This window comes from Natrix helvetica, assembly GCF_964273705.1.
Source record: "Natrix helvetica genome assembly, chromosome: 14".
Classification (NCBI taxonomy): domain Eukaryota; kingdom Metazoa; phylum Chordata; class Lepidosauria; order Squamata; family Natricidae; genus Natrix; species Natrix helvetica.
Window position 1 is genome coordinate 11,426,075 of NC_138564.1, and position 24,166 is coordinate 11,450,240.

At 44.9% G+C, this 24,166-nt stretch overlaps 1 protein-coding gene across 8 annotated transcripts in view; it reads right to left on the bottom strand.

Annotated features, from left to right (window-relative positions):
* Window positions 1-23,906, bottom strand: part of MTMR3 (myotubularin related protein 3) — a 50,472-nt gene extending 26,566 nt beyond the window's left edge. For 7 of the 8 annotated variants that reach the window (XM_081966439.1, XM_081966438.1, XM_081966437.1 and 4 more), the window contains exons 1-5: window positions 23,719-23,906; window positions 9,842-9,911; window positions 6,395-6,471; window positions 4,635-4,724; window positions 3,595-3,711 (exon numbers count right to left, since the gene is read on the bottom strand). In XM_081966439.1, the coding sequence (XP_081822565.1) occupies window positions 3,595-3,711; window positions 4,635-4,724; window positions 6,395-6,463 (276 nt within the window). In that variant the 5' untranslated portion in view covers window positions 6,464-6,471; window positions 9,842-9,911; window positions 23,719-23,906. Of the gene's footprint in view, window positions 1-3,594; window positions 3,712-4,634; window positions 4,725-6,394; window positions 6,472-9,841; window positions 9,912-11,352; window positions 11,466-23,718 lie in introns of those variants that run through there. The other variant, XM_081966433.1, reaches the window with a different exon arrangement.
* Between the last annotated feature and the right edge of the window lie 260 nt (window positions 23,907-24,166).

Genomic DNA, 24,166 nt, shown 5'->3' on the forward strand with positions numbered 1-24,166 from the left:
ACCTGCCTCGTCTCGGTAACTAATTAATACAAATTGAACACCGGGCCCATTAAACCTCATGTCCTGATTGGAGGGAAGTGGTGCCTTTTTAAGCAAAATCGGATTGTGCATTTCGTGGCGTTCACACTTTTGGTGCTTACGAAGGACAAGGGAAGCATCCACGGAAGAAGACAACCTATAGAGACCTGTTTTTCTCATGGCAGTCTGCTAAGACAAGGTGGGTGAAGTGAATTTGGGGTTACTAATTTTTGCCTGCACAAGATGTTCTGAAGCAAAACCTCAAGAAATTCCCTCCAGCGTTACAAAGGAGGAGTTGTTTTTTGTGGTTCAGGGGCGAAGTCGTGTCCGACTCTTCGCGACTCCCTCGAACACCAGGCTCCCCTGTTCTCCAATATCTTCCGGGGTTGACCCAAATTCATGCTCAATGCATTGGAGACACTATCTAAGCAACAAGGAAAGAGCCAGGGGATTCACTTTCAATGAAGCTGTGAGATAAAAGCTATCCAAGATAATCATGCCTAATAAGGATTTCGCTTCTTCGGTTTACTCCATCAATAAAAGAAAATACTAAAAACAAACGGGAGAAGAGCTCTCCAAAGTACTGAAAATTGCAGCTGCACTACTTGGAATCAAACCATTATAAAATTACTGAATGCAAGTCAGAAGGGACCAGAGAGATCATCTTAACTGACTCCCTGCAAGAATCCTCCTAGATGAGCCTTGCAAGGAAACCACCAAGGATCAGAGAGCAGAGAGCACCAAGGATCCCTTCATTTCAACGCCGAACTATGAATATTCCCCTTGATCGGTGCCCACCTCTCTTCCACACAGCAGCTCTTGGTAACCAACTGCATCATAACTCTCCCCAGCCTTTATATATAATTGGCTGCATTAGCACAAGAGCCGGTCTAGCCAAAACGGTCATCACTATGTAAACTATGGTGGTCCAATGGAGGGGCCCAACATGTTGTGGGAATCGAGATACTAGCTTTGTATTTTACGCAAACCAGGCCACGTTACGCCGTTTTATGGTTTGCTTTTGGATCGCCATGTTATACCCTGTTTCCCTGAAAAAAAGACCTTCCTGGATAATAAGCCCAATCGGAGCTTTTGAGCGCATGCACTAAAATAAGCCCTCCCCCCAAAAATATTGCAATACGGCAGCAGCCACGAGGTGACCACGCTCGACTCCCCCTGCACCTCAAAAATAATAAGACCTGCCCGGAAATAAGGCCAAGCCTTTATTTGGGGGGTCAAAAGAAAATAAGGCCCTGTCTTATTTTGGGGGGAATGCGGTAGGAACACAGCAATTATATGGTTGGTGAACCGAGGTTGGGAATTTGGTGTGGTTGCACAAGCCCGCTCACAACTGGAGCCCTTGACCTGCTGCTGCTGTTGCCTTCTGCCGTAGTTGCCCGGGGTGTCTCATCGCAGTAATTCCCATGCAATATTAAGAGTATCAATGCATTTAATATTACATAACGATCTGAGACGGCACCCATTCCAAGCGCTCGTTCTCGCCTAGCCGAGCAATAACTCAACTTTCATGTCAGCCGCAGTTGCATTCTTTATTTAGAAGGCTGTCAATTGCTAAACAAACAACATTTTTGTTCTTCTGAGGTTCTCGGGGAGGTTAATTTTGCAACTGACTCGCTGCACATCAAAGACAAGAATCAGCTAAAATGAAAACGAACTCGCAGCTGCAAACGAGAGAGAGAGACAGATACAGAGAGAAACAGAGAGAGAAACAGAGAGGCAGACACAGAGATAGAGACAGAGAGAGAGACAGACAGACACAGAGAGAGACAGAGAGAGAGAGAGAAACAAAGAGAGAGACAGACACAGAGATAGAGAGAGAGACAGAGAGAGAGACAGACAGACACAGAGAGAGAGAGAGAAACAGAGAGACATAGACACAGAGATGAGAGAGAGAGAGAGACAGAGACAGGCAGGCAGACACAGACATAGAGAGAGAGAGAGAGGGAGGGAGGGAGGGAGGGAGGGAGGGAGGGAGGGAGGGAGAGAGAGAGAGAGAGAGAGAGAGAGAGAGAGAGAGAGAGAGAGAGAGAGAGAAGAACCAATCCAGCCAAGTCTGAACAGGGATCTCTTTCTGTTTAATTACAGAATTCTACTTTATGGATTAGCACGAGGGCCCTGTTAAAAAAAAAGGGGGGGGGATTACAGCTAAGTTTGGGTTATGATCATGTGAAGGCAGGCCATGGAAGATGGGGTCCAGAAAAAAACTGCCAAAACCTGGCTTAATATGAAGATATAAACCAGAGCCATTTCGGTGCAGTGCTTAAGGAATCAGACTTATCAAACCAGGAGACGGTGAGTTCCAGTCCTGCCTTAGGCATGAAAGTCAGGCGGGAGACTTCTCTTTCGTCCCAGCCCATCTCACAGAGTTATGGCTGTCGATATAAGTAGGAGGTGGAAGAAGTAGGAGGTACTTTCTCTGCCTTATTTATACCAAATAATAAAAAGCAGGATTAAAAAAATATCTAAAGTAAAGATCTAAAACGAATGGGTGCGGATATTTTCTTTCAACAGAGCCAAGGCTCCAAGCATGGCAGCCGAGGCTACCAAAATCCCTACAAAGACCTGTCTGGTGTCTGCCATGCCCCTTCCTTGCTCGAAACGTCTCCTTTTTTTCATTTAGAAAGAAAAAAAGAAAGTCTAATTTGAAACAGGTTAATAAAATGTCTGTCAGTCCTGCTGCAAAGAACTTTTATTTCCTAAAAGCCTTCCCACATCCACAGAATTGGCATTCTGAACCAATAAGGATATTGATGCCGTTTAGGACGTTCTTTGGGAATGGGTCAAGGGACCCAGAAACGACAGGTGAGCTGGGGTGCTGCAGGTGGGGAGGGAAGAGGAGGGCTCCAAGTAGGATCCTGACTGGCTGACGGTTGACTCAGCCTTCCGTCCTTCCGAGGTGGGTCAAATGAGGGCCCAGATTGTTGGGGGCAAGATGCTGACTCTATAAAACACTTTAGAGGGGGATGTAAAAGGACTGCGAAGCGGTATATAAGTCCAAGTGCTATTGCTATAAAGGAAGATTCTCCAGGTTTACAGCCTGCTTACAAAGTCCCAACAGCTTCACATGAACAACATAATTGGTTAGCATCGAGGTCTGGGTTGAGTTAACGAGCCGGATAAGTTCTAATTCTAATATCGTTGCTTTGAGGTGACTCAGACCTTTGTGATGGGAGCGAAAGAAGAACGAACTCTTGCAGCCGGGCAGCTGTGAGGATGGGTTCTAACTTGCCAGCTGGCGAGGAAACTCGCACGTTTCTGCAGCAGAACATGCACGAGGGTTCAAATCATCAAGGACGAGAGCGATGCTCTCCTTGCTCTCAATCACCCGTTTTGAACAAGAGCCTTGCGAGATGGCTTTAAATTTCCACGCGCCTCTCTGCACTGGCACCCACCACCGGACGGCACGAGAGTTGACAGGCAAGGAATTGAACTGCCACCAATGACAGATGTCGCCCCCCCCAAATATTACGCCACGCTGGCTTTTCAGATATTTTCACCGCCGTAGCTCCCGCTTCCCTCACCACCAGGGTTTCTGGTTCAGGAGAGACAACTTACGTTCACCACGGATTCCTTAAATTTGATATGAAGCCTGTAGTTGGACAGGGCAATGACGGCATCATCTGCTCGGCCGACATACTCCGTGCTCTCCCCGTGAAGTTCGAGAAATGGGACCTGCAGAGACAGCGGAAAGAACCGTTTCCTTTACAGGTGGAAGGTGGCATCTCAAGGACGTTTACTTCAGAAATGCGCACCCCTTGAAAGTACACACGATTGGTGAAGGAAGGCAAACATAGGTGTCCCAGGATAATGATGTGAGATCGAATTTGGGTTGCCAGGACCAGAGATTTACCCTTCCGAGTTTTCAGACTCATGCCAGAGAACATCTTCAATAGGCGCTCTGTGACTCGTGTTTATGTGGTGCCTTCCTGTTGGCTAATTGGTGCGTTGAGGGCTGGCGACTGGCTGTCGTTCCCTTGTGCCGCCAAGCCTTCGGCTCTGAAGTATTTGACAAGCTGGTGGTAATTCAGCACTCCTGTTAACTGACAAGGGACCCATTTCCCAGGCTTCAATCATTTCCCTGGCTGTTTTTGTACCTGCTCGGCCAACAATCATCGTAGCTTCAAAATTGAGTGTGCGTCTTGTTGATTGCAATGTGAGGCTGCCAATGAGTTCGGGCCTCCTCGCCTGACCGCTCGCTTGTATTCTTGCAAGCTCGGAAGACAAAACCTTTTGGTCTTGATGCCCCACCTAGATTGGATCCTGCGACATTATCCTGGGACACGTATCTTCGCCTTCATTCGTGAAGTTCGGTAACCTGATGGTGGAAGGGCCTGACCGTCAGACCTTTGAATCTTGGTTGCAAGTCCCCTGTTTTTCAGGTGTAGCCTTGAATGGCCTCCAAGGGACCAGTGCTAAAGTCAAGGATTGCCTATACCTAGAATTTTTGCCACCAAGCTCACTGCTTCAACCCAAGACGTGGATCTTCTAGGTTGAAACCAACTCAAGCACCTCAAAGTTCTGCCGCCTGATCTAGACTAAAAACCCCACCCAGCCCCGGATCCCACTGCAAGATCAAAGGAGAATCAAGTGATGACCTGGAGATTTTCATCCTCCCGGATCAGCTGCTTCCTGGGGAAGATCTGATTAGCTTGGATGCATTCAAGGCTATGATGAGTCTCTTCATCCTGAGAACGATTAAATTTAGAAGTCAAGGCGACGATTCTGCTCATGTCAATACACTCGAACCTGCCAGTCACATTTTTCTACTAACTGAATAGTCCCGAAGATTCCTCCTTAGTCGCCACATTCTGAAACTTTCTCTTCCTCTAACAAACCTTTTAGAGCACAGAACATAAAATATTAAGGGATTCTGGAGGTCTTCTAGTCCAATCTTCCGCTCAAGCAGGAGACCCTAAACCATTCTGGACAATCTCTTTCTAAAAACCTCCAGGGATGGAGAAAGGCTGGCTGGGGAGTTGTGGGAAAGTTCCCTAGGTTGGACACCCCTGCTCTAAAACCTTCGATACTCATTCGCAGGTTAATGAGATACCCAGCCATTGGTGGTTTCCTCAACAAGCAATGGTTAAGCCACAAGTTAAGTGTGATATGTGAACCCGGCCAGGTCCACTGTTTAGCTGCACTAATGATGTAATTTATTTCTCTAGCAGAAATTCTAGAAGCATCTCTCGTTGTGCTGAACACCTGTTTTCTCTCTGTGTGTGCATTGGAAATAAGGCTTCAGAAGCACATACAACGGTTTTTTTGTCTGTCCAGGTAAAACAAAAAAAGAGGTGAGGAAGCTTCACCTGGATGAGCTACCAGGGATAGCAATGATTAACTTAAATCCTCAACTCACTTCTTTCATTAGAACCTGAATTTCTATATGATGTCCTCAACAGAACTGAGTGAAGCTAACTGATTTTTGCTAGTATCGAAACAATCTTCTGAAGGAGTTATAATATTATAACAGAGTTGGAAGGGACCTCGCAGGTCTTCTAGTCCAATCCCCTGCTTAGGCAGGAAACCCTACACTACTACAGACAAATGGTTATCCAACATCTTCTTAAAAGCTTTCAGTGTTGGAGCATTCACAACTTCTGGAGGCAAGGAGTCCCCCTGATTAATTGTTCTAACTATCAGGAAATTTCTCCTTAGTTCTAAGTTGCTTCTCTCCTTGATTAGTTTCCACCCATTGCTTCTTGTTCTGCCCTCAGGTGCCTTGGAGAATAGCTTGACTCCCTCTTCTTTGTGGCAACCCCTGAGATATCGGAAGACTGCTATCATGTCTCCCCTGGTCCTTCTTTTCATTAAACTAGACATCCCCAGTTCCTGCAACCATTCTTCATATGTTTTAACCTCCAGTCCCCTAATCCTCTTTGTTGCTCTTCTCTGCACTCTTTCTAGAGTCTCCACATCTTTTTTACATCGTGGCGACCAAAACTGGATGCAGTATTCCAAGTGTGGACTTACCAAGGCCTTATAAAGTGGTATTAACCCTTCACGTGATCTTGATTCTATCCATCTGTTTATGCAGCCTGGAACGGTGTTGGCTTTTTCAACAGCCGCTGCACACGGCTGGCTCATATTTAGTTATAATCCTTTAGCGCAGTTTCTCAACCATAGCAATTTGAAACTGGGCAGACTTCAACTCCCAGAATTCCCCAGCCAGCTTGGCTGGGGAATTCTGGGAGTTGAAGTCTGCCCAGCTTCAAGTTACCAAGGTTGAGAAACTGTGGTTCATCACAATCAAACTTTGTTAAGAGTGCTGTAAACACCTAAGGGTTGCTATGCTTAGCATTCCTCTGCTTCAGCTGTCTTTCCTTTTGCTCAACCCCCGAAGGATCTGTACACGTACCATGACAGAGCTTAGCTGCAAGGCAAGGTCCTCAACCTTGCTTTCCAGTTCTGCAGTGCTATATATCATGGGAAGATCTGGAAGACAAAATTAGAAAGCGGATGCTGAGAGCAGGACCTTTGTTATCTGCAAATAAATACTACAATATCGGATGTGTTAGAATCACCCCCCAGACCAAAAGGACATACGTAGAATTCTAGTGATAAAATTTAGGAAGAAGCATTTACTATTTGCTTAAAATACTTACAGACTACATTTCAACCCAAAACTCTTACTGAAGTGGCTATGTATGAAAAGACGCAAGACATTCTTAAAATTAACATATAATCGACGTAAAAATGGCAAAAAATTCTAAAAGACACTAGGGTTTAAATTTGAATGCGACTCAATGAACCTGTTCTGAAAAATTTTTGACTTGCATAATACCTTTAATGATGATAATATAATCAACCACAAATCTGACTTGTTTCCCAACTATTTCCTCTGCTACAATTAATTCCCTTTTAAATCTTTCTGGTGTTCAAATGTCATACAATTTAAGAGTGTGCTGTTCAAAGGCTAAAAGTTATATATAGAGGAGAGCCTGTGGCTTAGTGGCTAACACATCTGCCTAATATGTAATACAGCCCAGGTTCAAATCCCAGTAAGGGTATGGCTAGCTGATGAGAGCTAAATAGCTTGAAATAGATCTATACTAGTCTCCCTTTATTTATTTATCAGTACAAATACAACACAAACATAGCAAAGGCAACATTAAAAATAAAAATAAGGTTTTCTGCCTGGATGGTCTTCTGTAATGAGCCGAAGGACAGAAAGGGGGAGTAGTGAGCTCCCTCCCATATTTGGGCATACCAGGGGTTGTAACACAAATACATACCTATTTCCCTGGCTCAGCTGATAAGGAGGAGAGCCTGTGGCTTAGTGACTAACACATCTGCCTAATATGTAATACAGCCCAGGTTCAAACCCCAGTAAGGGTATGGATAGCTGATGAGAGCTAAATAGCTTGAAATAGATCTATACTAGTCTCCCTTTATTTATTTATCAGCACAAATACCACACATATATAACTTTATATATATATAATGTATTTCATTTGCTGGGCACACCTAAAACAGCTCCTCGCATTCTGGGCAATTCATTTCCTAATTAAGTCCAACTACCGTAACGTTCAATTCAATTTTAATGTTGCTGATACCACAATTCTAAGGTGGGTGTGGAGATCCAAGTGACGTCTAGCACTGCTGAATCTTAACTACAAGTCAGCAAAGCCGCAACTGGGAATCATGGATACTGTTGTTCAATATGGCATCGGAAAGCAAACCGTCAACCCTAAATCAATCACTTTACAGGTTGGTTGTCAGTTATATATTTCAAGCTTAAGAAGTGTTATTCCAGTAAACGGATTAGTCCCAATAACATACCTTTTTTTTGGGGGGGGGGGGAGTTTCTGGTCTGATTTCCTGGAGATGGTAAACTGTAAAAGTAGCTTGTTGGATTTTGGCTTAGGGCTTCATGTGGATCCGCCACAGCCATATGCAAATCATGTTTTTGTAGGTTAACTTATAGAATAACAGAGTTGGAAGGGACCTCGGAGGTCTTCTAGTCCAACCCCCTGCTTTGGCAGGAAACCCTACACCACTTCAGTCAAATGGCTACCCAACATCTTCTTAAAAGCTTCCAGTGTTGGAGCATTCATAACTTCTGGAGGCAAGTTGTTCCACTTGTTCTAACTGTCAGAAAATTCCTCCTCAGTTCTAAGTTGCTTCTCTCCTTGATTAGTTTCCGCCCATTGCTTCTTGTTCTACCCTCAGGTGCTCTGGATAATAGCTTGACTCCCTCTTCTTTGTGGCAGCCCCTGAGATATTGGAAGACTGCTATCCTGTCTCCCCATGTCCTCCTTTTCCTTAAACCAGACATACCCAGTTCCTCATATGTTTGCGCCTCCAGTCCCCTAATCCTCTTTGTTGCTCTTCTCTGCACACTTTCTAGAGTCTCCACATCTTATTCTACATCTTGGCAACCAAAACTAAATGCATGTGTATATATACCAAGGTATTATCCAACTTATCCAACTGCAGTTTATTATTAAACAGCTCATGGCTTCGTATGATACGGGAACCACCTTTTGGAGAAGGTGAGCATTCCGTAAACCAGACCTAGAGAAGATAGTCTGATCTGTACACACAGCATGATATAGATGGGAGTCCCAAATGCAAGCAAAGAAGGTTCTTAGCAACCAGGGAAGGTCAAGTATCTATGACAGCCATTTCTGCTATGCTATTGGCTAGGACAAGGGACAGAATGAGAGAAGCGCAACGTCCATCTTCCCCAGTGACATCCTAAGTTGCATCACAAATAGAATGACCTCAACTATCAGCATGTTGGACTGTCCTGGCTAACTGATGCCATTTATAGGCATGAAAGCCAGCAGAGTGACTTTAGGCCAATCACCAGGAGGCTGTGAGTTCTAGTCCAGCTTCAGGCATGAAAGCCAGCTGGGTGACTTTAGGCCAATCACCAGGAGGCTGTGAATTCTAGTCTTGCCTTAGACATGAAAGCCAGCTGGGTGACTTTGGGCCATTCCCCCCCTCTCATCACAGCTCACTTCACAGGATTGTTCTTGTGGGGAAAATAGGAGGAGGAAGGAGTATAAAAATAATAAAGCCGGGATTAAAAAATTCAAGGAGAACTTCAGGTTGTTGCTGACTAAGAGACAGGATGGAAGGAGAGAGAAATATATATATGCATAATCTATATGGATCTTTCCTAATTAGGGACTTAATGAAGTGAAGGCTCCACACAAAATTGGTTTGGAGCAAAGGGGGGAAATTAATCACTGGTCCAGACTGTGGCTTTCCTGATCATATAAAAGCACACAATTTGTGGATAAATAAGTGCTGGAAGAAAAGGAGGAAATCTAAAATGAGGACCCAGATTGTTGGGGGACAAGAGGCTGACTCTGTAAACCACTTAGAGAGGGCTGTAAAAGCACTGTGAAGCGGTATATAAGTCTAAGTGCTATTGCTATTGTCCGTCCTTCCTTCCTTCCTTCCTTCCTTCCTCCCTCCCTCCCTCCCTCCCTTCCTTCCTTCCGGTTGACTCATCCTTCCAAGGTGGGTAAAAGGAGGACCCAGATTGTTGGGGGGGCAAGAGGCTGACTCTGTAAACCACTTAGAGAGGGCTGTAAAAGCACCGTGAAGCAGTATATAAGACTAAGGGCTATGGCTATTGAGCAATCCAGCACAAATATTTGAAAGGTTAAAGAAAATAATTTTTAAAAATATTCTGCCCTTTCAGTACACTTCCACTAGTCTACAGGCAGAATCAAACGATTACAAATAAATAAATAAATACCCAGAAAGTTAAACAAGGTAAACCACTGGCGATAAAATGATGCAAAATAATTAGCAGGTTTTTTTTAAAATTAAGGATCTATAAACTTACCGATTAGCAATAAACCCCTTTGAAAAATGTTAGATGCGATTCACGATTGTCAGGTATTTCACAGTGAAAGCTGAAAGGACAAAAGAGTATTCTGTAATTAAACTGCACCAACTGATTGTAAAGAAGCTTCATCCCCAAACAACATTTAAGCCGCAAAATGAAAGCAACATGCTTCTACCTTATTCTCATCATCTTAATCAATACAGGTAATCCTCGGGTTTACAATCGTTATTAATGGCGGTTCAAAGTTACAAATGGCACTGAAAAAAAGTGACTTATGACCAGTTCTCACACTTATGACGGTCGCAGCACCCCCGTAGTGACAGCATCAAAGCTCAGGTTCTTGGCACTGGCGTGTATTTACGATAGTTGCCGCATCCCGGAGTCATGGGAATTCTCATTTGCAACCATCCTTGGGCGCTTCTGACAAGGGGTTAATGGGGGGAGCCAGATTCACTTAATGACCGCAAGATTCACTCAACAGCTATAGTAATTAGTTTAACAACCATGGGAAAAAAAGATCGCAAAACGGGACAGAACTCATTGAATAACTGCCTTGTTTATCCACAGAAATCCGGGCTCAACTGCGGTCGTACGTCAAGGACTATATGTATACAAAGGATAAGTCTATAGATTTGGAAACCCCAATTTACTCAAAAACTCAGGGCTGGCATCTGAATCGAACTAGGATCTCCTGATTTGTTGCTCCCCAACAAGCTAAGATCGCAATGGATAGGGCTTTCGGTTAGGACAGGTAGAGGAAAAATGACCCTGCGTTAGGAGGAGACTCTATGGCGGGGGAACCAGACTTCCGGTCGGGAGAGGAAAAAGGATGCCGCGCTAGGAGGAGACTCTATGGTGGTGGTGGGGGAACCAGAATTCGGTTGGCTCCAGAATTGAACGGGGGGCTTCCGATTGGAACCTTTGTGCCTCTTTGAGTGTTTAAGGTTGCCAACCCCTGGTTTGGACATAAACGCCAGCAATCTCAGATAATGCAGAAACCAATCCAGAACAATTAAAAGTGTTCAAGTAAAAATTAAAAATCCTAAAAACGTGATGTTCCGCCCCCCCCCCTTTTTTTGGCGCTAAAAACAAGGACGGGAGACTAGACACAGGCTAGAAGAAGAGAGACAAGGTCAGGAGGCAATGCTTACATTCCCGTCAAATCTTTCCTGGGAGCCTGCCAATACGTTTTTCTAGCTTTTACAAGTCAACCTTAACCTACATCATATCTCTCCCTTACAAAATCCAATTTCCTCCCCTCCGCCACCCGGGGAAAAACAAGGATAAGCCAAAAATGAAAACAAGAGAGATAAAGCTCCGCATGGGACGGGAAATTGAAGGAATGGCCTGACTCTTTGTAGGTTTAAATGACAGGTTATGGCACCTGATTATTACCAGGGAATAGAACAAGGATTGGGGAAGACTTTCGTTTATAGAGGCATCAAGTGGAAGTGGAGATGTGAAGCTCTCCGTTCTGAAGTCCGCTAATGAAACGACACCCAAATTACCTTTCAGAGCTGGTCCTTTTTAATGGCGTTTCTTCTCTGCCTACCTGCCTTTTCCAGATCGGAAACCAGCTTTGCAGATACAATCTGCTTTCAGATAAACAATCACGATCCCAGCTTCCCTTTAAATTTAAAAAAAAAAGCCAGCTCTGCGCCGGCTGATCTGGCAGAAAGACGCCCTGCACGCTTGGCGTTACTTCTGAGTAAACAAAGCCGGAGTAGCAGATCAAGCCGGCCTCAACCTCTCAGGCTGTATCTCAAGCAAACAGAAGCATGTGATAACACAAGTTAAAACATGCGCCCTCCTGCTCTGGTTCTGATAAGGGTTTTCCATCCCCCCACACCGCCTATTAATAAACATCCGGTACACACACGTTCAAACTTATATCTCCGTTCCTGAGGAACCAAAATTCAGAATGAGAAGGGGCTAGCCTGAACTGGTACCCTACATATGTACTCGTACGCATATAGTGGATTATACATAACTTGTCGATAACCCGCCATTGCCTGGGTATTGATTTATAAGGGGAAAATGTCCGGACCAAACATAATTTCTAATGTTAGATTTTTTCCCCTTACCAGAGGCAGCCCCCTTACGGAGTTCTTGAAGCCATACTTTGATCTGGGTAACTTTAACCTGGGTAAAGTTAAAGGTAAAATCTCAGACTTGAATTCATTATCCTAAAGGCCAAATGGCCATGCTTTCTATTTCATTCATTCATTCATTCATTCATTCATTCATTCATTCATTCATTCATTCATTCTGTGCCTCCCATCTCCTCTGGGGGCGATTCTAGGTGGTTTACAAGCAATAAAACTGTTTTTCTTTTCTTTTTACAGCCCTTTAATCCCTGTATTCTAGGTGGAGTCAGGCCAGCTGAATGGAACCAGTAAAGGTAAAAAGTTCCCCTCGCATATAGGTGCTAGTTGTTTCCGACTCTAGGGGGCAGTGCTCATCTCCATTTCAAAGCCAAAGAGCCAGCACTGTCCGAAGATGTCTCTGTGGCCATGTGGCCAGCATGACTCAACGCTAAGGTGCATGGAACGCTGTTTCTTTCCCACCAAAGGTGGTTTCTATTTTTTCCACTTGCATTTTTTACGTGCTTTCAAACTGCTAGGTTGGCAGAAGCTGGGACGAGTCACAGGAGCTCACTCCGTTACGCAGCGCTAGGGATTCGAACTGCCGAACTGCAGACCTTTCTGATCGACAAGCACAGCCTCTTAGCCACCGCGTCCCAGTATACAACATCAATCAGGAAATGCGATGTTGAGAGGTCAAGAAAAGAAAGCATCCAGCAATAAAAATAAACGGATGAAACGGTCCAAAATCATTACATAAAGTCCACGGGCCCGTATTCAACGTATGTGCATGCGTGTGCGAGCCACTGAATCAATCCACAGTAATTATTCAAATCAGACTCAGCAGTCATTTCAGAAAAATGTGGAAGGACAGCTTGAAAATTAAGATCCAAGTCAGAAATTTAATGAAGAACACGAACAAAAGGCATTCATTCGTTTTATCGATGGGTTAGGGTTTCTTCCCTTCCCCTCCCGAGTTCAGCCAGAGGTTCTGAGCAAGAAACGGTGCTTTAAATGTATTTCTTGATTAAGGAGTCAATCTGCAGGATCTATATGAAAAGGACAGGCATATATCTATTGAACCTCTCACCAGTTGCAAGACAAAGCGCAGATTTCAATTCTCTGCCTCTCTAGTTTCACAGAATCACTTGCTTTTCTTCTCTGCAAAAAGGTGGAAAAATGAAGGTCTGGAGAAGTGGCTGTACTGTACATTTTATATTATTATATCGTAGTAGGTATCTTTCCTGAAGATTGACTACACCAGGGGTGTCCAAACTTGGGAACTTTAAGACTTGTGGACTTCAACTCCTAGAATTCCCCAGCCAGCCATGCTGGCTGGGGAATTCTGGGAGTTGAAGTCCACAAGTCTTAAAGTTCCCAAGTTTGGACACCCCTGGACTACACTGTAGTCAAAGTGAATTATCAAACTTTTATTAGGTAAATCATCTTATCTAAACGTCTTGTCACCTCCGGAAAGCTACAGACATTTTTTTTAAAGGACAGAATAAACCGGATTGCTATTACATCTGTTTCCAAAGCTCACTTCTTTGGAATTTGTAATCTCTCTTACGCAGGTAGTCCTCCATTTATGACCACAATTGAGCCCAATATTTTCTGTTGTCAAGTGAATTTTGCCCCATTTTATGATCTTTCATGCCACAGTTGTTAAGTGAATCCCAGCACTTGTTACGTTAGTAACACCGTTGTTAAGTAAATCTGGCTTCCCCACTGACTTGTCAGAAAGTTGCAAAAAGGGATGACGGCCCCTGCAACCGTCATTAGCATGAGTCAGTGGTCAAGCATTTTAATTTTGATCACTTGACTATGGAGCTGGGGCCACAGTCGTGTGAAAAACGGCCGTAGGTTGTTGTAACTTTGAATGGTCATTAAATGAACTGTCGTTAAGCTGTATCGGTTTTCTTCAGTCATAAAACAAGGAGCTGGGAAGCAACACCCAGAACTTTCCAATGTGAGGCAGAAACAAATCCCAAGCCGAAGCAAAAGTTGAATTACCGGGCAAAGCAGTCTGCATTTCAGGCTGAATGCACAAACCAAATCCTGCAGGAATGCACGTTGTGAGAACTATTATTATTATTATTATTATTATTATTTTAAAAAAATGTTTACTTAGCAAAAAATTAAACATGAAGAGTGGTCGGAGCCACATTCTTTTCCATCTGAAAAGTGCATTCTCTTGCTGTGAAAGCTTGTCTAATAAAGTAGAAAGGTTCACTGCGTATAGACAAAAGGACTTAATTTGATCATACTAAATACCCAACCACAATTTCATATTCCCCCTCCACAGCAAATTCTTGTTGCCGGGATTGTTGTGAACAGTGAAGACAGAAGCAGAATATCTGCATTTCCACCCCCACCCCCCCATGCGTGCTCTTTTAAAAAGAAAATGGCATGCCACAGACTTTTATTCCAGGGCTATTGCAAAGTCCAAAACTATTCTCAGACCAAAGATAATAGCGGACATCGTCTCTGCTCCAAACAATGGGAACAGCCCATTTTCTGCTTGTTTTTGCCCTCCGCAGCCCTCAGAGGCACTTTGCAAGCCTCCCAAGCCCTCTAAACCTCCATTTTTGCACATGTGCTCCAAAGCTCGATTGGGCTTATTATCTGGGGAGGGCTAATTTTCAGGGAAAGAGGGTAGCGATCAATTCCAAATGGAAATTCCCCCAGCATTTTTAATTCACGTGAACTGTAGCAAATGGCTTTAAAGGGTTTTCCCACAGCCAGCGTAACCTATCACGGGAGGAAACTGAATCGAGACAGCTTTGCTATTATTCATATGCTCAAGCTGATTGCTATTAATTGCCCTGTTGCTTTAAATGCCTGTACTAATTTCACAAGCAAGAGAATCTTTTTATCTCCAGGAAACACATACCGCGAAGGCCTTCCTTTTTCTGACACGGCTGCCCTTGGTGAGCCAATCTAAAATCTTGCATTGGGTTTTCCACAGATTCTTAGAGAAAGGACTTTTGTGATGGCAAATTCAGAAGTTTTCCCCTGCTTTAAAAACAAGGAAATGCCCCGTTTCCCCGAAAATAAGACCTCCCCGGATAATAAGCCCAATCGGACTTTGGAGGGCATGCACTAAAATAAGCCCTCCCCTAAAATATTTAAATGTATGCACAGCCACTCCCCATTTCCTGGAGAGGGGGGGGCTAAGGGGGGAACATGCCTCACACCCCCCACATGCACCTGCCATCCACGCGGAATGGCCTCGCGGAGGCCGCTCCCGCAAACTCTAGCTACCGCGCCCCTTCTCTTAGCGGCGGTTGCAAAAAGAGCGAGAGGCCCAGGGATGCAAGCGTGTGCCAGAAACAGAGACAGAACCTCTAGCTCTCTCTGGATCAGCTGATCGGCAGGCCGAGGTTAAGGGGCCTCCTGCACCTCAAAAATAATCAGACCTCCCTGAAAATAAGGCCAAGAAGCACTTATTTCAGGGGTCAAAAAATAAATAAATAAGGCCCTGTCTTATTTTGGGGGAAACACAGTAGCACTTTTCTTAAATTCACATTCCTTAGGGGAAGTGACTGGCAATGACAGGAGGAGGGGTGGGAAGGGGCTGGGAAATAGGGAATAACAGAAGGTCCTTCAATTGCTGCCTTCCAATAGCTCTCTTCTCCACCTTATCAGAAGAGGTTTGCAAAAGTTGGTTGCCAACACACACACACACACACACACAACCACTACCTCCACATGCTCCATTGGAATGTGAGCATAAATTAGTCAAGGCAAGTTGACCACAGCTTCAACGGAACAGAGAGCAACTGCTACTATCGTATTTCTCGGAGTGTAAGACGCACCTTTGCCCCTTAAAAAAAGAGGGTGAAAATCTGGGTGCGTCTTATACACTGAATACACCATTTTTATGCCTCCTGAAACCCTGTCCCCTTCACCAAAATGTCCGTGCATAGCCTTTAGGAGGCTTACAGAGTGCTCCTGGGGGCCGGGGAGGACAGAAATGAGCAAAAAATGGGCCGGTTTTTTGGCTCAATTCCCCCCCCCCCCAATCCCCAGGAGCACTCTACAAGCCTCCTAAAGGCTATTCATGCCCTTTTAAAAAAATTTCCCCAAAAAACAGGCTGTTTTGGGGAGGTCTGCGGAGTGCAAAAACTTTTTTTTTTAAGTTAACTCTTCAAAATCTTGGTGCGTCTTATACTCCCAAAAATACAGGAGGTTTATGAGCAATGCCGGTATGTGTTTGGCACTAACATAAGAACGTGTATAAACATTTATTCTGATTAAAATGCCCTTCTTTTCCTCTGGTGCTTCCTTTATATTTCCTCCGAGAGCTGTCCTCACGTTCTAAATCACTTTCTATGAACGCCGCTTAATACTTATTTTGGGATATAACCTAATAGGCGATTTTTAAAAATTAACTCAGCGTGTCTTCCCAGACCAAAACGAGACGCGCTTGAAACAAAACCACTGCGCTGAACGGAATGAAAATAAATAAAGACACGGCAACCCAACTGGCCCCCTGGGAACCCTCGCAGCCGCAGCAAACGTAAAATATGTGACATCAAAACCCAGGAAGGTGGCTTGTACATCCAATGGCATCCCAGTCCTGAGTGAAGGAGTGAGGAAGAATACCCAAACACCGGACGGCACTTCGGAAAATAAACACAGGCAGAAGCCAAGAAAGAAAGACGACTCCTGTCCTCCACCAGCAATGTTGATGTCCCAATTTAGGGTCTGTGGTTTGTGTAAACACGCTGAAAGGGAGTTTGTTCAATTGAAACCTAACCTGGGAGGGGAAAAACCTCAATATCTTTCTCTGCGGGCGGGAAGAAGTCGAGTATGACCTAAGCAGAGGTAATGCAAGTTATTTCACTTTTTTTTTTGCTCCTTCACTCCTGGGTCAGGAATGCCAAGGAAGATGGCACACCTAAGATGGGCAACTAGCCGCCCCCCGATACCCTGGTTTAGCCGATTTTCAGCTGCACGTTTCAAGCCATGCAGACAGTCCTCGACTTATGACCGTAATGGAGTCCCAAATCACACACTGGTTACGTGAGTTTTGCCCCGTTTTACAACCTTCCTCCTTAAGAGAATCCCTGCACGGTTGTTAAGCAAATCCTGCTTGTCTAAAGGTGGCAAAAGGGGATCGCATGAGCTCGGGACACTGCCACCGTCATAAGTAGGATGAGTCCGTTGCCAAGAGTCCGAATTTTGTTCATGTGACCAGAGGGATGTTCCGACGGTCGTTTAGTGTGAAAAAAACAGTTGTTAAGTTACCCTTTTGCCACTGTAACTTTGGTCACCAAATAAAGCTGAGAACGCCTGGGAGTTTCGGATCTTTTAAGAAGTGCAACAGAAAAGCTCCCATTCCCATTCTTAAACACCCCCCAAAAAAAGGGAGGGGAAGGAAAAGTGGTCTTGCCCTCTCCAATAATGTCACCAGGACTTCCTGTTCCTCTCCGTGATCTTCTCTTGCACCGTCCCCCTTCAAAGACTGTGGCATTGCAGCACATCTGACACCCAGAAGGGTTTTTTGAAATATTTACCTTCTATTGAGGCTGACATTCCTTAAATATCATTTTAATTTAAAACTGTTTCATTAGCCTACTTCTGTCAGTCATTTGGAGTAATAAGCGTGTCTGTGGCACGTCTGACATGCTAAGCAGGCAATGTAAAATCTAAATGGCAAGAGCGTCTGGGCTCCCACAACGCAAGCAAGACCTTGCCGCAAAAAACCCCAGCGGGGCTAAGTTCCCATTATGCTTTATTGCCTCCAGTTAAATCATCGGCCTGATGGATTTATATACTTTTTGTTCAGGAGCTCAAGGCAACACACACAGTAGTCTATTCTCCCCCATACACACACACACACACACACACACACACAAAACCCCCAAAAATCTGGTGAGGCAGACCGGGCTGAGAGAGAAAGTCGCTCAGTGAGCTTCTGTGGCTAAGAATGGGACAGATCTTCCTGGTCCAACATTTTAATCTTCATATTAATGTTTCTCAACCCTGGCTGGGAATTGAAGGCCACCTAATTTTACCAGCGCTGAGAAACACAGCTCTATGCCATATTTTATACAGATGGTTCCATACCATATTAATTGGATTCCTACAAAACTATGATCCACAAACTAACCAAACACACTTCAGCCTAACTGTAAAGGTAAAGGTTCCCCTCGCACATATGTGCTAGTCGTTCCCGACTCTAGGGGGCGGTGCTCATCTCCGTTTCAAAGCCGAAGAGCCAGCGCTGTCCGAAGCTGTCTCCGTGGTCATGTGGCCGGCATGACTCAACGCCGAAGGCGCACGGAATGCTGTTACCTTCCCACCAAAGGTGGCTCCTATTTTTCTACTTGCATTTTTTACGTGCTTTCGAACTGCTAGGTTGGCAGAAGCTGAGACAAGTCACGGGAGCTCACTCCGTCATGCGGTGCTAGGGATTCGAACCGCCGAACTTTCTGATCGACAAGCTCAGCGTCTTAGCCACTGAGCCAGCACGTCCCTTTTTTATTTATTTTATTGATTAAATGTTTACGCCCCTCATTTCCTCTACAAGATGACTCTGGGTGGCCAAGAACTTCTTCCTAGTACAGCTTGGCATAATAGCCAGCAAACTGCAAAGCATTTTTGTCAATATATATATTACTGGAGAACGGCTGTTTTTCCAATGTTTCAGTCTTTCCCCAAAACAATTCCTACTGGAGAACTGGGAAAAGATCCGTGACCCGGAAAAAAAAATCACTTGAAGGAAGTCATAAAGGAAAAGGTGCCAACAGTTTAATCCAGAGTAAAACAAGTTCCTGCAAAAATTCAAAACCGAGTAAGATTATTATTATTATTTTGAATACTTCAACCTAAGCATGATAGATCACATGAGAACCAGCTGGTATAGCTCTTTAACGAGCTGTATAATTTATTTGGGGGGGGAAAAAAATCAAAGGAGGAGAGAGCCGTACTTCCTCTTACAGTCCCATAAGTATAATAGCAACCTACAATTTTGCCCTTGAACACACACAAACACAAACACAAACAGTCTCCCTTTTGAATTCTCCTTAGCTCTTTTTCTGCCTCCCTCCCTCCCGCTTTAACACCTCTGCAGTTATATAATTGCAATGCACAAACTCAATATGGCACCAGGAGATATTCTGCTTTCTGCCACATGAAATGACACAGCAGTTTGCTAGCCCAAGCTATCCGTAAAGCGAATAACCTTCGCCCCCCCCAAGCCCTGAAAAACCTTGATATCTGTGGCGACTTCCCAAAAAACCCAAATATTGCTGCTTCTCTTTCTGTTTTTCCCAACAGTTAGCCACGTTTCCCCCCCTCCCAGCCGCTACTTGTGTCCTCTCCGTCCTCACCCAATTCACTTCCCCTTTTTGGATAATTCTGGGATCTCTCCGCCTGTTTCCAAACCTCTACAAATGTCCCATTCTGGATTTTTTTTTTTTAAGGAGCAACCTAAAGAAATAGCAAGTGACAATTAAAATTCAGCAGCCTGCAGGGAGAACGGAAGAGACGGGGAATGCTGAACAGAGCTGTGTTTAAGCCTCTGCAAATACTTCCGGTCAGCTGAAAGGAGGCAGAGCTGGGAAAAGCCTGGAGAATGCCTTAGAAGAAATGGGCATTTCCATTTGAAGAAGTGCCCATTGTTGTTAGCCAAAAGGCCAATTCCAGATGTGCTGGTTTTATTCGGACTTCGCTTGCAGAACTCATCCTGCCTTGCAGGCCCCCAAGCGAGGGTTCGTTTTAAAGGGACTATTTCTGTAAAAATTAACCAGGGGGGGCAAGAAAAGTCTGAACATAAGGCTGTAATGGTGAATGCAGAGCCATTGCCAGCTGCTCCTCATGCGTGCTCCTCGTGCGTTTTCCAGGCTGCTTTGGGGCCTTTTAGGGCTGTTTTTTGGGCCATTTTCCAGGCCTGAAAAATGTTCTGAAAATGCCCCGAAAAATGGCCAAAAAACAAGCATGCATGCACGCACCAGACAGCTGGTCTTTGCACGTTCCAGTTTGGGCACTTGGGGCTGAAAATGTTCGCCATCACTGACACAAGGGGTGGAATCATCAGAGGTAACCAAAATCAGAAGCATTTTGCCATTAAACGGCACAATACCACGAACCCAAGCTAACATCCCACTTTTAAGACATGGCCAAAAAACCGATTGAAGGCCAGAATTTCCCCCGCTAAGCGAAACGTAAGTTAAGTGAGTTTTGCCCCACTTTTATCACCTTTCTTGCTAGGGTTGTTGTTAAGTGAATCTGGCTTCTCCGCCACCGTCATAAATGCGAGTCAATTCGTAAGCATCGGAATTTTCATCACGTAACCAGGAAGACGCTGCAATGGCCATTAACTGTGAGAAACGATCAGAAGTCTTTTTCCCCCCCCCAGAGCCATTGTAACTTTGAACGGCCACTAAATGAACAGTTGTAAATTGAGGACACCTGTATATGAAAGACTGTACAGGGAGTCCTCAACTTGCAACAGTTCACTTGGTGGCCGTTCAAAGTCACAACAGCCCTGAAAAAAGTGGATTCTGATCGTTTTTCACACGACTGCTAGAGCATTCTTGGGATCACATGGTTTATACTCGGATGCTTGACAGCTGACTTACATTTATGATGGTCATAGTGTCCCGGGATCATGTGACCCCCTTTTGCAACCTTCTGACAAGCAAAGCTAATGGGGAAGTCAGATTCACTTAACAACGGTGTGTCTGATGTAACAACGACAGACACGTGACAAGAAAAGTCGTAAAATGGAGCAAAACCCAACAAATTTCTCACTCAGCAACATACAGTGGGACCCGAGCAGCTCAGACCACGAACAATTTGGGTGCCGACCAAGAAATCAGCTGAAAGTTGCATTCAGGTCACAAACACATCCTCGGGTGCCGAATAAACACAGCCGCGGCAATTTCCCCCTCCGCACCATTTTATTTTTCTGTGCGCGCATGCGTAGTCAAGTCTTGGTTCTGGTCACGAACAAACCGGGTGCCGACCGAAGTCTTGGAACGGATTACGGTTGGCATCCCAGGTCCCTTTGTAAATTCTCAATTGTGGTCGTAATTCGAGGACTACCTGTCTTTAATAACCAACGTGCTGATACGCGTGTTTAGTCATTTGCGGTCAGTAAGACTTTGGTTCCAACTCCGCAGCATTATTTTTCCCCACATGCAACTTGGGGAGAGGTGCTTTGTAAACCTGTTTTCATCCCTTAAATCATAATAATCGCAGCCCAGATTACAGTGAGAGAGGCAAAGGACGACGGATTTTCCCCACGCCCTTTCCCAGGTAGCCTAATCTGCATGATGAAGGGAAGCGAGGAAGTGGAAGATGGGAGTCACTCTGAATTAACCACCGCTGAGCTCAGGGATGATTTAAATGGGAGTCAATGCTGGTTGGAGTTAGGACCAGCTAGGAAAACCAAAAACGGAAAGCTCAAACTTGGGGAATAAATCAGAAAGCTGCTACACATCGTGTGGGAGAAAGAAAGCAAAGAGGCTCCGTTTCCTGCCCTAGAGGTGAAGATGTGGCTGCAACCAGTCTTGGGAGAGGCAAAATTACACCTCTTCTTTACTTACCAATTTCTACAGACACACAACAGCACAAAAGCAGATGTGGCATCCCTGCTTCCTGGGTAAAATTGGGACTTTGTGCATTTGCCCGGGCTGGCAAGGAGCAATTCTGAGTGCTCCAGTCAGGGCATGAGCCCCCCTTGAAGTCTTTAGCTACCTGTCCTGATAGGACACCCCCCCATGCTTCTCAACTCCAGCCCCCAACAGCCCAACTGACTCCCCAACCCATAACTTTCCTGCCTGGACCATCCCCAGGGCTGGTAATTCCCTTTCCAAGATACCACACACACCTCTTTTCCTAAGCCCCTCCAGAACAGCCACCATGCTCCCCAATCTGTCCCCTGGTCGGGGATGAGGGGACGGGGAGCCCATCTCCCCGTGGTGGAGGGATCCCCCTCACAGGAGGGGGACCAGGCCTTTCTGCCCACCTCTGCCTTCACAGGTGCAGACCAACTCCAGCACCCCTCCTGACTTCTATGCCATCCTCCTCCTCTTCCTTCTGGTGGCTCAATGGCTCAAAGGCAGAATGGGACGGGGGAATTATCATTCCTTCTGGTGACTAATTATTAATGGCCAGAAGTGATTGTTTTCATTATTATTATTTTTAATCATCAATTCGATTCAGAGTCTGGGACTGGTAAAAATTTAACAGTTCAAGCCATAAGGTCCCAAGACCTAAGAGCTGTTAAGATGAATATATATCATTATTATTATTATGATTATATTTAATCTCCAATTCGATTCACAGTCTGGGACAGGTAAAAGCTTAAACGGTTCATGGGCCAAGCAAGGACCTAAGAGCTGTTAAGGTAACATGTAAGTATAGAAGGTGGTTTTTTTCCAAAGTCAGAATATTCCAGTCCAGTAAATTCAAAATTTCCCTGTATCTAGGCAGCCCTTTTGGGTATTGCTCCTAAGGCTCCTATTACGATTGATACAACCATGGGCTTCTTCCTCTCCCATCGCTCAATTTCAACCTGCAGTTTGTGGTATTTCGTTATTTTTTTCCCCCTAGTCATTTCTCGTCAATCCGCACATCACCTGGCATTGCAATAGACATCCAAACTAGACTGTCTTGTTTCTCTGTGTCATAGAACCATGTATGTGGCTATATGCATAATTTTGTATTTATGTATGTATTTATTCATTCTGTCATGATTATGTAGGGTATATTGGAGGCGGTGACCCTTTGAGAGCTGTATGCAGTGCAATTTCAATTTAATGTATGTCCATTAGTGTACGTTTAAAGTGACAATAAAGTTATTCTATTCTATATTGTATTCTATAGTCTATATTCTATTCTATTTTCTATATTGAATCCTATATATTCTATTCTCTATATTGTCTTCTACATTCTTTTGTATTCTCTATATTCTTTTATAGTCTCTTCTATTCTCTAGATTGTATTCTCTTCTATTCCCTATACTGTATTCTATATTCTCTTCTCTATATTGTATCTATCTTGTCTATTCTTTATATTGTATCCTATATTCTCTTCTCTATATTGTATCCATATTCTCTATTCCTTATACTGTATTAAATATTCTCTATTCCCTATACTGTATTCTATATTCCCTTCTTCTATATATTGTATCTATCTTGTCTATTCTTTACATTGTATTCTCTATTCTCTTCTATTCCCTATACTGCATTCTATATTCTCTTCTCTATATTGTATCTATCTTGTCTATTCTTTATATTGTATCCTATCTTCTCTTCTTTATATTGTATCCATATTCTCTATTCCTTATACTGTATTAAATATTCTCTTCTATTCCCTATACTGTATTCTATATTCCCTTCTCTTCTCTATGTTGTATCTATTTTCTCTATTCTTTATATTGTATTCTACAGTGTCTTCTCTATATTGTCTTCCATAGTTATATTATCTTCTCTCCTTTCTAGTGCATTCTGTATTCAATATTCTCTTCTCTGTATTGTATTCTCCATATTGTATTCTCTATTCTCTTCTCTATTCCATCCTCTCTCCTACTCTATCAATGACCCAGGCTTCCCCTTCTTCTCCCCCCGTCCCCCTGGGCGGCTCAGGTCCCCCTCCAGGGGCCAAAAGGGCTCGTGCTCCCCCTCCTCAGCCCCCTGCTCGCAGCCTCCTCCCCTCCCTCCCGGAGGGCCCCAGCCACCACAGACTCGCCCTCCCATCCCCCCCCACAACAAGGCCCGCGCGGCCTCCCCAACCGACCTCCCCCCCCGCCTCCGTCAGGCCTGGCAAGCTCACCCGGCGGCAGCGGCGGCGGCGGCTCCCGGCCATGGCGGCTCCCGGCGACGGCTGGGGCGGCCGTGGTGGCGGCAGCGGCGGCGGCAGCAGCAGCAGCGGCGGCCGCTCCTCTCGCTGCCCGCCCAACCTCCGCCTCCCTCACCAGCCAAACAACATGGCGGCCGTGGCCACACGCCGGGGGCGGGCGAGGGGCGGGGCCGACGTCGGATGGGCGGGGCACGTCCCGGCGAGTCGCGGCCAATGGGAGCAGAGGGAGGGGGCGGGGCCTGCATGGGGGAAAATCTCTTCTGTATTGTGGTGTTTCGGTCTTTTTAAGAGGAGAAAGAACAGAGCTGGGGAAGGGACCTCGGAGGTCATCTAGTCCGCCCCCTCCCCCCTGGCTCAGGCAGGAGAACCTCCAATCAATCAGAATGGAATTGGGAAGGGAATTCGGAGGTCATCTAGACCG